This window comes from Salvelinus sp. IW2-2015, linkage group LG13, assembly GCF_002910315.2.
Source record: "Salvelinus sp. IW2-2015 linkage group LG13, ASM291031v2, whole genome shotgun sequence".
NCBI classification, from domain to species: Eukaryota; Metazoa; Chordata; class Actinopteri; order Salmoniformes; family Salmonidae; genus Salvelinus; species Salvelinus sp. IW2-2015.
The window spans coordinates 46,390,294-46,402,554 of record NC_036853.1 but is presented as its reverse complement, the minus strand read 5'-3'; the positions used below and the strand labels follow the sequence as shown (position 1 = coordinate 46,402,554).

At 43.0% G+C, this 12,261-nt stretch overlaps 1 protein-coding gene across 1 annotated transcript; it reads right to left on the bottom strand.

The window, feature by feature from the left end:
- Positions 1-123: 123 nt before the first annotated feature.
- LOC112081207 (complexin-1-like) lies at positions 124-11,674 on the bottom strand. The gene is made up of 4 exons (XM_024147428.2): positions 11,268-11,674; positions 10,278-10,395; positions 6,147-6,325; positions 124-1,351 (listed from the first exon to the last, which is right to left on the bottom strand). The coding sequence occupies exons 2-4, from the start codon at positions 10,306-10,308 to the stop codon at positions 1,157-1,159; spliced, it is 405 nt and encodes a 134-aa protein (XP_024003196.1). The 5' UTR covers positions 10,309-10,395; positions 11,268-11,674; the 3' UTR covers positions 124-1,156.
- Between the last annotated feature and the right edge of the window lie 587 nt (positions 11,675-12,261).

Below are 12,261 nucleotides of genomic sequence, written 5' to 3'. Positions count from 1 at the left end.
CCTTTTTTAGTTGCATCCAATGTTAATATTTATTGTAAAATAACCTATCCCTCTCAAAATAATGTGTTTAATTTCTCTAAAGAACAACACATACCTCCCAGAGCATTGGGAAAAAAACAACCATTGTGTCTGTGAACCAGTTTTATTCATTCTCAAGCAGAACATACATGATGGTCCTTTATTGCTGATAGCATTCCATTCTGATTACCAACATAACATTCTTACAACCAACCCACAACCAATTACAACAGAATTATCAAGCATTATTACCCTCATTCTTTAACAGTTCTTCGCAAATTCCCGACTTTGACCAACCTTCTGGCAGTCCAGTGGGAAAACAACAGATTTCCCTTTTTATTCAGGTGATGGAAAAGCTAGCCCTCCAGTCAACACAGATTTTGTAATAGCTTTAGAAATCATGATTTAAAAATAAATAAATGTTATAGCAAATCCTGATAGCGCTGTTGTTTAATTCCGGTTTAATGTCGAAGCATAACGTTTTAAGTGGTACTGCTACCCCATGGTCATCCTCCCCGTCCAAAAACTGTAAATGAAATTCCTGAATGCATTTTATAACCATTATTACATCATACCTTATGATAATTTAACCACATTCAAAATCAGAGTTATTGCCATATATTTTTGCGTGACTAAGAGAGGAAAAAGGATATTGTACATATTCACAACTTGACTTGACAAATGGCATGCAAAGACATAAGGTACACAGAATTTGAATATAAAATTGAGTTTAGACCTACGCCATGACCGTATGGCTACACCGGGCTAGACATGACGACACCGTATGTGGACATATATACGTACTTACGTGTGTGCAAACATTTTCACATAAACCTCATAGACAAAACCAAACATTACACTAACATCATGATATGATTCTTCAAACGTCCTATAAAGATAAAATATGGCTTATAGTGTTATTCTCTGATGTTTTTGTTTTTAGACAGACGCACGGTATGATTATTTTTCATGTATCATTTTTTTCCAACCAACCTAAACAGGTGAAGCGAGGAATGTTTTTATTTTTTTATTTCCGGTGCTAACTCTTCGCTGCAGGGGGGGCAGAAAAGTAATCTAAAACTCTCACCTAGAAGATACCGTAACAACCTAATTTAACTCCAACAACGTTGTTGCTCGGCTACTTCTTCAGCATGTCTTGGAGAGGACCAGGGAGGTATTTCATGACCGTGTCCATGATGCTTTCCTCTTCGTCATCATCGTCTCCGCAGCCTTTGGGCACGGACGATTTGGGACGGGTCAGACTGCCCTCTGCAGACTGCTCCATAGCAGCCTGGGCCTCGGCCTCAGCCTCCTCCCTCTTCTTAATTCCGTACTGGGAAAACAACATGATACTAGCATTACAATAACGTTAATATTATTGTTAATATTATTGTTTTAACGTTATAATAACATTAACCCCCGAAAATACACTTCTTATGAACGCCACGTGGTTAGGAGGGAGGTGGGGAGTGATACAGGAATTGTCTCCCTCTTTTAATGACATAATAAAGTAAATAATTATTTTGTTAAATCGGTGATCATCGTTGGTCACTGCCTTTCAAAGTGTGTTGCATTATGGTTATGAAAATGTACTGACTTGCGACTAGATGTCGACGATTGCATGAACTTTACAAAAAAGATTTGACCAAAGGCGTGTATTAACGGATGCCAAGGGAAGCCAGGCGTCCCCAAATATTTGACCAATAAGAAAAATCCAATTTATAAAAGAATACATTTTTTGTCTCTCTGTGTTTTCATAATTCTCTGTCAATTCGTAAATTGCTAAATCTCACCGGAGAAATCAACCGAGAGAGGGAAACAGCGCCCCTCTCTCGGCCTCAGTATGTGTATTCCATGTATCTGATACTGTCTGGACCAAAAGAGTATAACATGTTGTCTTTGTAGAATTTGATTGATTGATGCCAGCAAGCATTTGGCCACCCTTGATCAAACAATTATAAAATAATTACCCAATCAGGGTTATCCTGGTGCAGCGAAACACCCTGCAAGGGAGGCCAGTTTGGATTTGGCTTCAGACCAATCAAAAAACACAATTTTCAGAAAAACGTGTCTGTTTCTGGTCTGCTTGTGTTGATGTCCTGCAGTAGCTAGCTTGCTAAATTGGCCCTTTCCTAAGCCATGGATGGAGATGGGAATTTTGACTTGTGGTTTTGACTTAATTCTCTGCACAGGCCAATAATTATGAAGGCGATTCAAATCTAACCATAAATTAATGTACCACTGGCCTGAGACGATTGCAGTTCAATATGAGTCTAAATGTAGCTTAGTAGTCTCACGTTAACTAGCTAGCTAACTTAGCTGGTTCATTGTTGCCCATGCGAGGAAGTCAGGCTAGCAAGCATTTTAGCTATGTAGGCTATGACAACAAAAACTAAAAGTGTGCTGTATGACAGAGCCATAGACCGTTTTGCCAACATGAAAGAGAGGATGATGGCATTGGTGTTCAACTAGTCTACAAGAAGGGTGAGTAATAAAAAAAGGGTTTTACTTGTGCACGCACACACAGACACACACACAGAAATCAGTACCATGGACAGCCACATGATGTTGTTTAAGTTGAAATGGTGCTGGAATAGCTGTGTTCCTGTTGTCTTTGTGCTGACTTGCTGTAACTCTGTGCTTCTAAATCAGTAGTTGTTTAGTAAACTGTCAAACATTAACTTGCTTGACCATGCTGCAGGAGATAACTGTGTGTATGCAGGAGATAAACAGCAGGAGATAACTGTTTGTATGCAGGAGATAAATAGCAGGAGATAACTGCTTGTATGCAGGAGATAAACAGCAGGAGATAACTGTTTGTATGCAGGAGATAAACATCAGGAGATAACTGTGTGTATGCAGTAGATAAACAGCAGGAGATAACTGTGTGTATGTAATATTTGCTTTGTGGGCTTCACTGGACAGGTTTTGTGATGAAACAAACGTGTGTAGTTGAATTTATTCCGCCACTGTGTGACTTGTCTTTTTGTTGTCACAACCTTATTGCATATCCCGGTGGTATATGATCGTATGGGTTATAGAGCAAACAACGCAATTATCACATCTGTTGTAATATGTTTTTTTTACTGGTAAACTACTGGTAAAAGCTCATGCAGTTTTTTATGAAGTCACCTTCTCACCAACTGCACCATGCAGCCATCACCTGCATTGTGGGAGGCACTATTTGTCAACCAATCATTAGGGTGTTGTCATGCCCTGACCATAGAGAGCCTTTTTTATTCTCTATTTGGTTAGGTCAGGGTGTGACTTGGGTGGGCAAATCTATGTTTCTATTTCTTTGTTGGCCTAGTATGGTTCCCAATCAGAGGCAGCTGCTTATCGTTGTCTCTGATTGGAGATCATACTTAGGCAGCCCTTTTTCCCATCTTAGATTGTGGGATCTTGTTTTTGTGTAGTGCCTGTGAGCACTCCAGACGTCACGTTTCGTTGCTGTTTATTGTTTTGTTGGTGAGTTTCATTTAAATAAACATGTGGAACTCTATGTACGCTGCGCATTGGTCCGCTTCTTTCAACTTACGTGACAGGTGTTTTTCTTTAACCCACGTGAACGTTACCCAAAATTTGACTGAAACAGGAACCCACTTTGCCAGGATTCTAAAGCTACATGGGATACAAATGAAAGTGATATTTGAGACCTCTCTCTAACCAATTAATTGTGCAAACATTATGTTTTCAGTGTGCGTGTGTGTGATATGGGGGTATATTATTTCGACATTTATACAGATTTTTAAAAAGAAACAAACAATAGCAACAATGTTGACACTGCAATGTTGATCTTTGCCTTGCAGTTGGAAAACCACTACAGTTGTCCGACTTTCGGGCTATCGCAGATGCACCTCCTCCGACTTGACTCGCCGACTTTTGTCTACAGCCGGCTTCGTTAGGCTTACCGCGCGAACACACCCATTCTGTTCTAATGCTGTAATGCTGCCTCACGTTACTGGGGTCTGTGACCTCAATGCTGATTGCATGTTAGCTGTAATTCAATCAAAATCACTGACTGGAACTGGCCTCTGGGGTTGGACCAGAATAACATTCTTTGTGCACTCACTGTGCTAGGAGAATGCGTGGCATGTCATCTTGTGCAACGAAAATAAACTCAAAATGGAAAAGAGGTATTAAAACTCGCTCTCTGTACTGCGCAAGCAGAATGTTGTTTTTGGACATCTTCTGCAAATCCCCCGAAGGTTTTTGAATGAACTACTGGGAGGGAAGTGCAGGCTTTCGTTCCAACCCTGCAGTTCAGCTAGGCAAGGTCCAGACTGAAGACCTTGATTATTTGATTTAGGTGTATTACTGCACCAAACTGCACACCCTGAGGAACCCTGGATAGGGGCTATTCCAGGGCTATATATTACAGGAAATTGAGGATAGGATTCAATACCAAATGTGGTGTGAGCCATTGTTGTACGGTAGACCTACGTAATAACATGTTACAAAAATCTATTTTCTAACTCTATTTTCTAACTTGAATAACAGAAACTTGGAGATGTGATGTCACCCACTCTGTTGGAAGTAAGAGAGTGTTTTGTGCGTGTGTGACAGAGAGGGTGAAAACACAAATCTGTGCTAATTAATGCATCTCTCAGAACAGAAACCCAACTCTCCTCCCTCTGACATATTGTGCACAGCTGTTACTAGCGCCTTTGTGCTTTTTTGGGTTATTTTTAGGATCTGTCAAAAAAAGATACATTTTTGTTATTCCTTCCATAAACAGAGCTGTTCCAACTCTTCTCCTCTGCCTCTCCCTGTCTCTTATAAAGATGTCTTTATTTGTGTTTTACCACACTCTTAGAAAAAAAAAAGTGCCATCTAGGGTCTTTGGCTGTCCCCATAGGAGAACACTTTAAAGAACCCTTCTTGATTTCAGGTAGAACCTTTTAGGTTCTAGGTAGAACCCTTTTGAGTTCCATGTAGAACCCTTTCCACAGAGGGTTCTACATGGAACCCAAAATAGTTATACGTGGAACCAAAAAGGGTTCTCCTATCGGGACAACCAAAGAACCCTTTTGGAGCCCTTGTTCTAAGAGTGTAGGGCAGTGCTACCAAGCAGACATCAACCTTGATATTATAGTCCATTGGGAGAATTCAGGAGAGAGCGCGACCTTGAGGATGAGGGAGAGGAGAGAGGTGAGATGGGGAAGGATGGAGGATAGGGGGGAGGGGGCTGGAAGGCTGAGGTCATCCTGTCTTTGGCTGCCTCTGCCGTTCTGCTTTTCAGAGTCTCTATTCCCTAGCTGTTATCTCCCTGCACTGTGGTGGCTAGTGGTTACATAGCAACCTCCGCTAGCAACCATGCAGTAGCAGTGCATTAGGCAGCTGAAGGGGAGCACCGCTTTAAACACGTTGCATCATGGGAAATGTAGTCCTTCCGGTGGCCTGATATGAGTAAACATTATTTTACAATAGTTTCTCTTTTCTTTCATTTAAAAATGAGCTTACATTTTTGCTGAGCGCCTCGAGCGAGCCGCGTCGTGTATGAAACGTTTTTAAAAGTGAAAACAATCTGTGCTAAACTTCCCAAAAAATGGGGGGCCGTGCCATGAGAAGGGAAAATGGTTTCGTTGGAGGGCAGCCAAAAAACAAGGTCTTAGAAGAACGCATCCTCCAGTGTCCTCCCGATGCTGTCAAGCGAGTGAACAGTGGCCTCGACTGCAGCTCCATTAGCTGACCCCTGCTCTCACTGGGGCCTCTGCCAGTGTGGAAACAGGATAGCTAGCAGCTCTATACCGTCAGGCCAAACTCACTTTTACTTCCTTACAGTAATTCCAAAGTTTTTTGTTTGTTTGTGTATTTAGGCTGTTTGAGAAGGTTTGACTCCTAAGCAACCTGCCTACAAGTACAATAAGCCAACAAAGCTACTTTACTAGGTCAAAGCTGTGTGTTGTAACATCTTGACAGAGTACGGGTGAAATAGGCCTTGTAAATTTACTTTTCGGCTTCAGATCTGCGTTTTTAATAAGAACTAGGGCCCGGGAGTTTTTCCAGCTCAGGTCAAGAGGTAAAGGAAAAACTCAGGGCCCAACATGAACTAAAATTGCCAGTTGATAGAAAGGTAGTGTTTATAACTGTTCAACGTCACATGTATTGTTTATTATTTCATTTACCTTGTCTCTGATGCCTTGTCGCATTGACTCCCTTTCCACCTCCATCTTTGCATATTTGTCTTTCCTCTCCTCCTCCTGCTGCCTCAGAGCCTCTTGTCTTTCTTCCTCTTTCTTCTCTGCATCGGGGTCGGGCTCCTCTTTGTCCCCTCCCATCATCTTGCCCACATCAGGTGGCCCTCCTGGGTAACACAGAGACAAAGGGCTTGTTCGACATTGCAGCCGACATTGCAGCCGACTGACTGACAAATCCCCTTGCGTCATAAACAACTACTCATTATTATTTTGTCGATCAGTCAGTCACCATTTACCCACAATGCATCATGGTTTGATGCTCTCGGACACGGCCATTGACAACTGTCAGACAGGCCTGCTTACTTCCTTTTAACTTAGACTGTCATGTTGTCGAGTAGGCCCAAACAGACCACATTTACACACATTTTAGTCACAGACACATTATCCAGAGCAACTTTCAATCGACTTACAGCGACTTACAATCAGTGATGTGGTCACTTTAGAGTTTATTTATTTTTTTATATTACTGGGACAAGGACGAGTACAAGGACATGGTCCCAGGACTAAAGGAGGTAGCACTCTTGTCATTTTTTCCCCCAGCACAGAATATGTAACAAGATGAACTGTTTCGGTGTTCCTCATATAATGAGAAACTATGTCGTGTTCTCCTGTGGATCCATCCATTCGTAACACAAGATTTGTTTTTTTCAACACAGAGGAATGCTGAATGTCAGGGGGGAAAAAAATGTTATGTCACAGTCGGAAGCGTTCCGCCAAATGAGCAGAACCGTTACAGTCCGAGGTATTGCCCGACTGTGCCTCACGACTGCATGCTTGGTCATGCGAGAGAGGGACGGGGAGAGAGAGAGAAAGAGAGAGAGAGAGCTAGAAAGAGGGAATTCCAGGAGACTGTTGTGTCGCTGGAGCGAGCTGCTAGTCTGTTTTTTTCCTTTTCTTGCTCATCAGCATAAAAAAGAACTGCAGCAAAACGGAGAGAMAGAGAGAAAGAGAGAGAGAGGGGGGAAAGGGAGAAAAGGGAGACTGCTGCTCCTGTAGTCGGTTAGTCAGGGCTTATAGAGCTGACTGTAAATCTACATTCTCTCTCTGATCAGATAGAATCCAGGTTATATAGCCTGGTTAAACCAAACTGAACACCATACACTCACTGGGGAGTACACTCAGCAGAGTGTTCCATCTGGTTTAACCAGGCTATATCCAGTCCAGGTTAGTATCAGCAGTTTCAAACTAAACAGATGTGCTTAGTAATAGGCAGCATCAACGACCCCCCCCCCCCTCTCTCACTCTCTGTCTCTCTGTCTCTCTCTCTCTCGCTCTGTCTGTCTTTCTCTCTCTGTCTGTCTCTCTCTCTCTCTGTGTCTCTCTGTCTGTCTGTCTGTCTCTCTCTCTCTCTCTCTATCTATCTGTGTCTCTGTCTCACTGTCTGTCTCTCTCTCTCTGTCAGTCTCTCTCTGTCAGTCTCTCTCTCTCTGTCAGTCTCTCTCTGTCAGTCTCTCTCTGTCTGTCTCTCTCTGTCTCTCTGTTTCTCTCTCTCTGTGTCTCTCTCTGAGTTTGTATTGTGAGTTGATATGAGCAGTAGTTATAAATAGCCAGCGCTGGGTCTTGGTGGCATGTTCTGATGATGACTGCATTGTGTGTTTTCTGTTTCATTGCACATCATGTGCTTTGAAGAGGAAGAAGTGTTTTATGTGGTCGGGCACATTAGATTAAGGATTAAAGAGGGCCCTTTTTATGAAACTGTGTAACTGTGCATCATCTCATAAACCATCTTGCTCTCCCTCCTCCCCCTCCTCTCCGTCCTCCTCCTCTTCATCCTCCCCCTCTTCCCCCGTCATCCCACTCCTCGGCTTTTACAGTTCTACTGTCTCTACCGTTTTGACATTGCTGGGGTAGAATTCATTATTTATAGATTCTGGGCTGTGCACTGGAGGAACTCAAGGTCACACACTCACTCAGGAAAATTATTTGCTTTGCAGTACAGAGGGAGGGAGTCGGGAAGATACAGGAAGCAGTGAGGGCACCCTCTCTCTGACACAATCTCATCTAAGTGTTTTCGAATAATGAGATCAGCTTTGACTTTCAGTCAATTATCGAGCTAGAAGAGCATCTGAAGATGCCTCCGTTCTATTTTCTGTTGAGGAAAGGGAAATAGGCCTCCACTGTGTTGTTCGTTGCCCCTCGGCAGTACAGTACCCTTCACAAGCAGGATAGATTCCCTGCAGGCTCAATAAAACTGTAGGTTTTCTTGGAGGTGAGAAATATGGCTGATTCTCCCCTAGGCTCAATGGAAGTCTAGGTGGACTGAAGCCCCACCGTTATACTGGATCTTACAACTATCAGAGCTGGTCCCTTCCGATCGGCAGACGCCAAAAGGGAAATAGGCGTGCTAGAGGAAAAAGAGGTTGTTTTCAGATTGGCTGTTAGTCTTTCATAGTCTTGTGTGTTTCAATGTTCCCTTTTTCCTTTCCATTTCAATGTTTCCCATTGAGCTCCACTATGTGATTGAGTGTTTTGGGGTTCATTTGAAGGTCTCGGTCTGAGACTGGTCTTGCTCAAGTTTAGATCCTCCTCAGATGAATCTTGAGCTGCTGCCTCGGTCACGATGACACGCTGGGTCTCGGTCTGATCAGGCTTGTGCCAAGTCAGCAATGAGACACACCTTGGCCTAGATTCCATTGAGTGTATGTGCGCTATCAGAAAATAGCTTGCACTCTATCCAACTCATACAGTTTCGGGCATCCACGGCCTGTATTCACAAAATGTCCCAGAGTAGGAGTGCTGATCTATGATCACATCCCGTCGTGGATTTTACAACGGTGGAAACTCTCTCCAGCCAAAATCCGAATGCAGCACATCAATCCATGATGGGAACGGTGCAAGTGCACACAGTAGAATGGGGATGCGTCTGAAATGGTAGCCTATTACCATATGGTCCTGGTCAAAAGCAGTGTACTATACGTAGAGAATAGGGTGCCATTTGGGAAACACACTGGGTGATGGAGTCAGTGTGGTGGATTCTGACAGGCGTCTGACACCAGCTACCTGGAGCTTGATTGTCAGTGTGAAATTGCTTTTTTCTGTCAGGTGACATAGACATCGAGCAGGGACGTAATAAGAGTTCAGATATATGGAAATCAGAGATGAGATTTGTGGATAAATGCATTTATATATATTTAAAACACAATAATAATTAGTTGTTGATTATGTTGTGTTCTTAAATGATTATTTACTGACTGGTGTATTTAATTCATTGATGTGTCTGGTGAGAAGGTTAAGTTCATCCCTTATGCTTTACTGTCATGATCGTTCCTCTGCATTCAGCCTCTGCTGTTCAAGTCGTTTGTTTAAATGTATTGGCTGACAATCCACATTATATTTGTGACAGGTATCTCAAAGTTAACTGTAAGAGAAATGAATTTAGTCACGCCTGAATGAGTTAAATCAATACAAAATGACTAGGTTGATATACAAATAGATAACAGGCCAGATTACATGAGTGTAAAGTAGAATAGTGCGTAGCTGTGTGCATCTACAGTCAAACACTTTAATGCTGGTATGTGAAAAGGGGCAATGCTACTGCTTGTTTAAGGATTCGTATCATGGAGACTGGAGAGAGCACGGGGCTATGCAGAAGTTGGTGGTTGGTCCTGCATTTCAATGAGGAATGTAGGCTACCTCTCGCAATCTCGACTCCCACACACCATTTCTATAGGCTGCTCAGCCAGTGCAGCAGAAGCCCCTAACAATGCAGAAGACCCCAGCAAATATGATGAAAAAGTACCACAGATGTACAATATTATATTTCTCTACACTAAGTGTTCACTTATCAAGTTTGACCTTAACATTTTTTTAAATAATATAGTCCACATCAGTTTTGTCCATACCCATATAATGATAAAGGGACAATATAAGTCTAAATAATATGTTATGGATATAGCTTATAACTATATACCTATTCATTAACTTAGAAATAGTTCATAGAATTGAAAGAATGTCACACGTAATGTCCTTTCCCATCCCATCCCGTGTACAGTATATGCTGCATTGCCTTCGAGTGTCCGACACGACTCTGGTAATGGTGCAACACATTCATCAACTTACCTCCCATAGCTGCCTTCATTACAAAATTCATGATGATGCTTTAAGTCTTGCCTCCCCTCAGATTGACAGTTTCACGTCAGACAGGACAGATGCTGCCCAGGTGCCAGAAGAAAGAAACCTTCGAAATGAAGACAGTAGAGGTTGAGTGGTTATACTGACCCATAACTAACTTTCTCTATCAATGACCGTGTGTATGCTCCCTTTTTTTAGTTTGCAAAGTGAATGGTGTTGTGGTTTACAAACAAGATGCGTTGTTGGCTACACCTCCTCCGGGTAATGCTAACCTCAAATGTATAAACCACTCTATTTTAGGAATTTACTCTGACGGGGTTGATTCCCGTGGATTCCCGTGAAGGTCAGAAAAAAGGTCAATTTAGAGCGGTTTTCTTGTGACATATTTTGTGAAAAGGCTATATATTGACGGCACAGGTGTCGTAAATAACCGGCCCAACGTTGGCAACCTGCAATAGCGTAGCCTAGTACGTTTCATGGGGCCAAGTAGCTTTCCTATACTGTACTTCAAATGGGAAGGAGCAGCCTCATGTAAGCATAGGCTACCAGACAAGATATAGCACACCAATGCCGATAACAGGGTTCATTTGATCAGGGGAAATATATAAGGCTAATCAATTCCTCGAGCCCATAATCCGCGTTCAATGTCAAACTTTCAATTGTCCTGATTCAGTCATATGGTTCAAAACCCAAATGCACCGCGAGTTGTAGCCTACGACGTCCCAGGTAGGCTAATCATAATCCCAACCCTGGCTAATTTGAAATGAATCGGGCCTACGATCACGTTTAAAAATAGATATTTTTTATATTCCCGACACATAACCTTGTCTGAACCCACACACAGCTACAAAAGCAACAGCAAAAATCACTTCCTTTCTCGAGCGCGGAGCGATTTCAGCACCATTTTTGGGGGACAGCTCCCAATTCGTCCCACAACATCAACATCTCTTGTGGCTTGCGATCGGGACATGCGATTACCTTTCCGAGCGCCTTGGATCTCTCAAAATAGCAACGTTATCCTGGCAAAATATGGAAGTTGTCGCGAAATGAAGAAGGTGTGGAGATCCTTAGATGCTCACTTTGAGCATCCCTGCTGTATTTCCCACCGTCTTCCTGGCTTCTGCACAACGACTGCACGCGCGTCAGAGGAGGGAACTGCAGTTGCTGTCTGATGATGAGGAGAGGAGGGTAATCACATGGAGTTCGACCAACCTTCTCCCAAACGTCCCACGCCTTCACTGACAAAAACCTACTGCAAAACGTCTGCTGCCCCTATTACACAAGATTTGGCTACTAGGTTACACTGTTTGGCAAACTTCCACTTAGATACCCCAGATTAGCTATATATAAACTCTCTGGTAAATCTATCTTCAAAAGTCTGACCTAAATGTTTTCGCAAGTAGGGTGAATGCACACTTCAGCTTACGTAGGCTTCTGTAGGTTACTCACGTCATGCACCATTTCAGTAGCTCGTTAATTCATTGGAATGGATATGTCACAGCGCTTTACATAGTTGGGGGAAACACCTCATCCACCATCAATGTGTAGCACCCACTTGGGTGATGCACGGCGACCATTTTTGTGCCAGAACGCTCACCACACATCAGCTAGAGAGGTGAGGAGTGATATATGCCAATTAGGAATAAGGGGGATGATTAAGTGGCCATGATGGAATGGGGCCAGGTTGGTAATTTAGTCATGACACCGGGGTTATCACCCCTACTCTTACAATAAGTGCCATGGGATTTTTAATGACCACAGAGAGACAGGACTCTTGTTTAATGTCCCACCTAAAAGACGGCTCCCTACGCAGGACAATTTCCCCTTCACGGTGACATTGAGATCTCCTTAGACCAGAGGGAAGTCTGGCCCTCCAACACCACTTCCAGCAGCATCTGGTCTCCCATCCAGGGATGACCAGAACCGACCCTGCTTAGCTTCAGAGACAAGCCAGCATTGGAATGCAGGGTGA

Excerpts from the sequence above, each read along its gene's own strand:
- LOC112081207 (XM_024147428.2), bottom strand. The coding sequence starts at position 10,308 with ATGAATTTTGTAATGAAGGCAGCTATGGGAG. Across the intron at positions 6,326-10,277 it reads AATGAAGGCAGCTATGGGAG|GAGGGCCACCTGATGTGGGC; the intron begins GTAAGTTGATGA and ends TGTGTTACCCAG. Across the intron at positions 1,352-6,146 it reads GACAAGGCATCAGAGACAAG|TACGGAATTAAGAAGAGGGA; the intron begins GTAAATGAAATA and ends TTGTTTTCCCAG.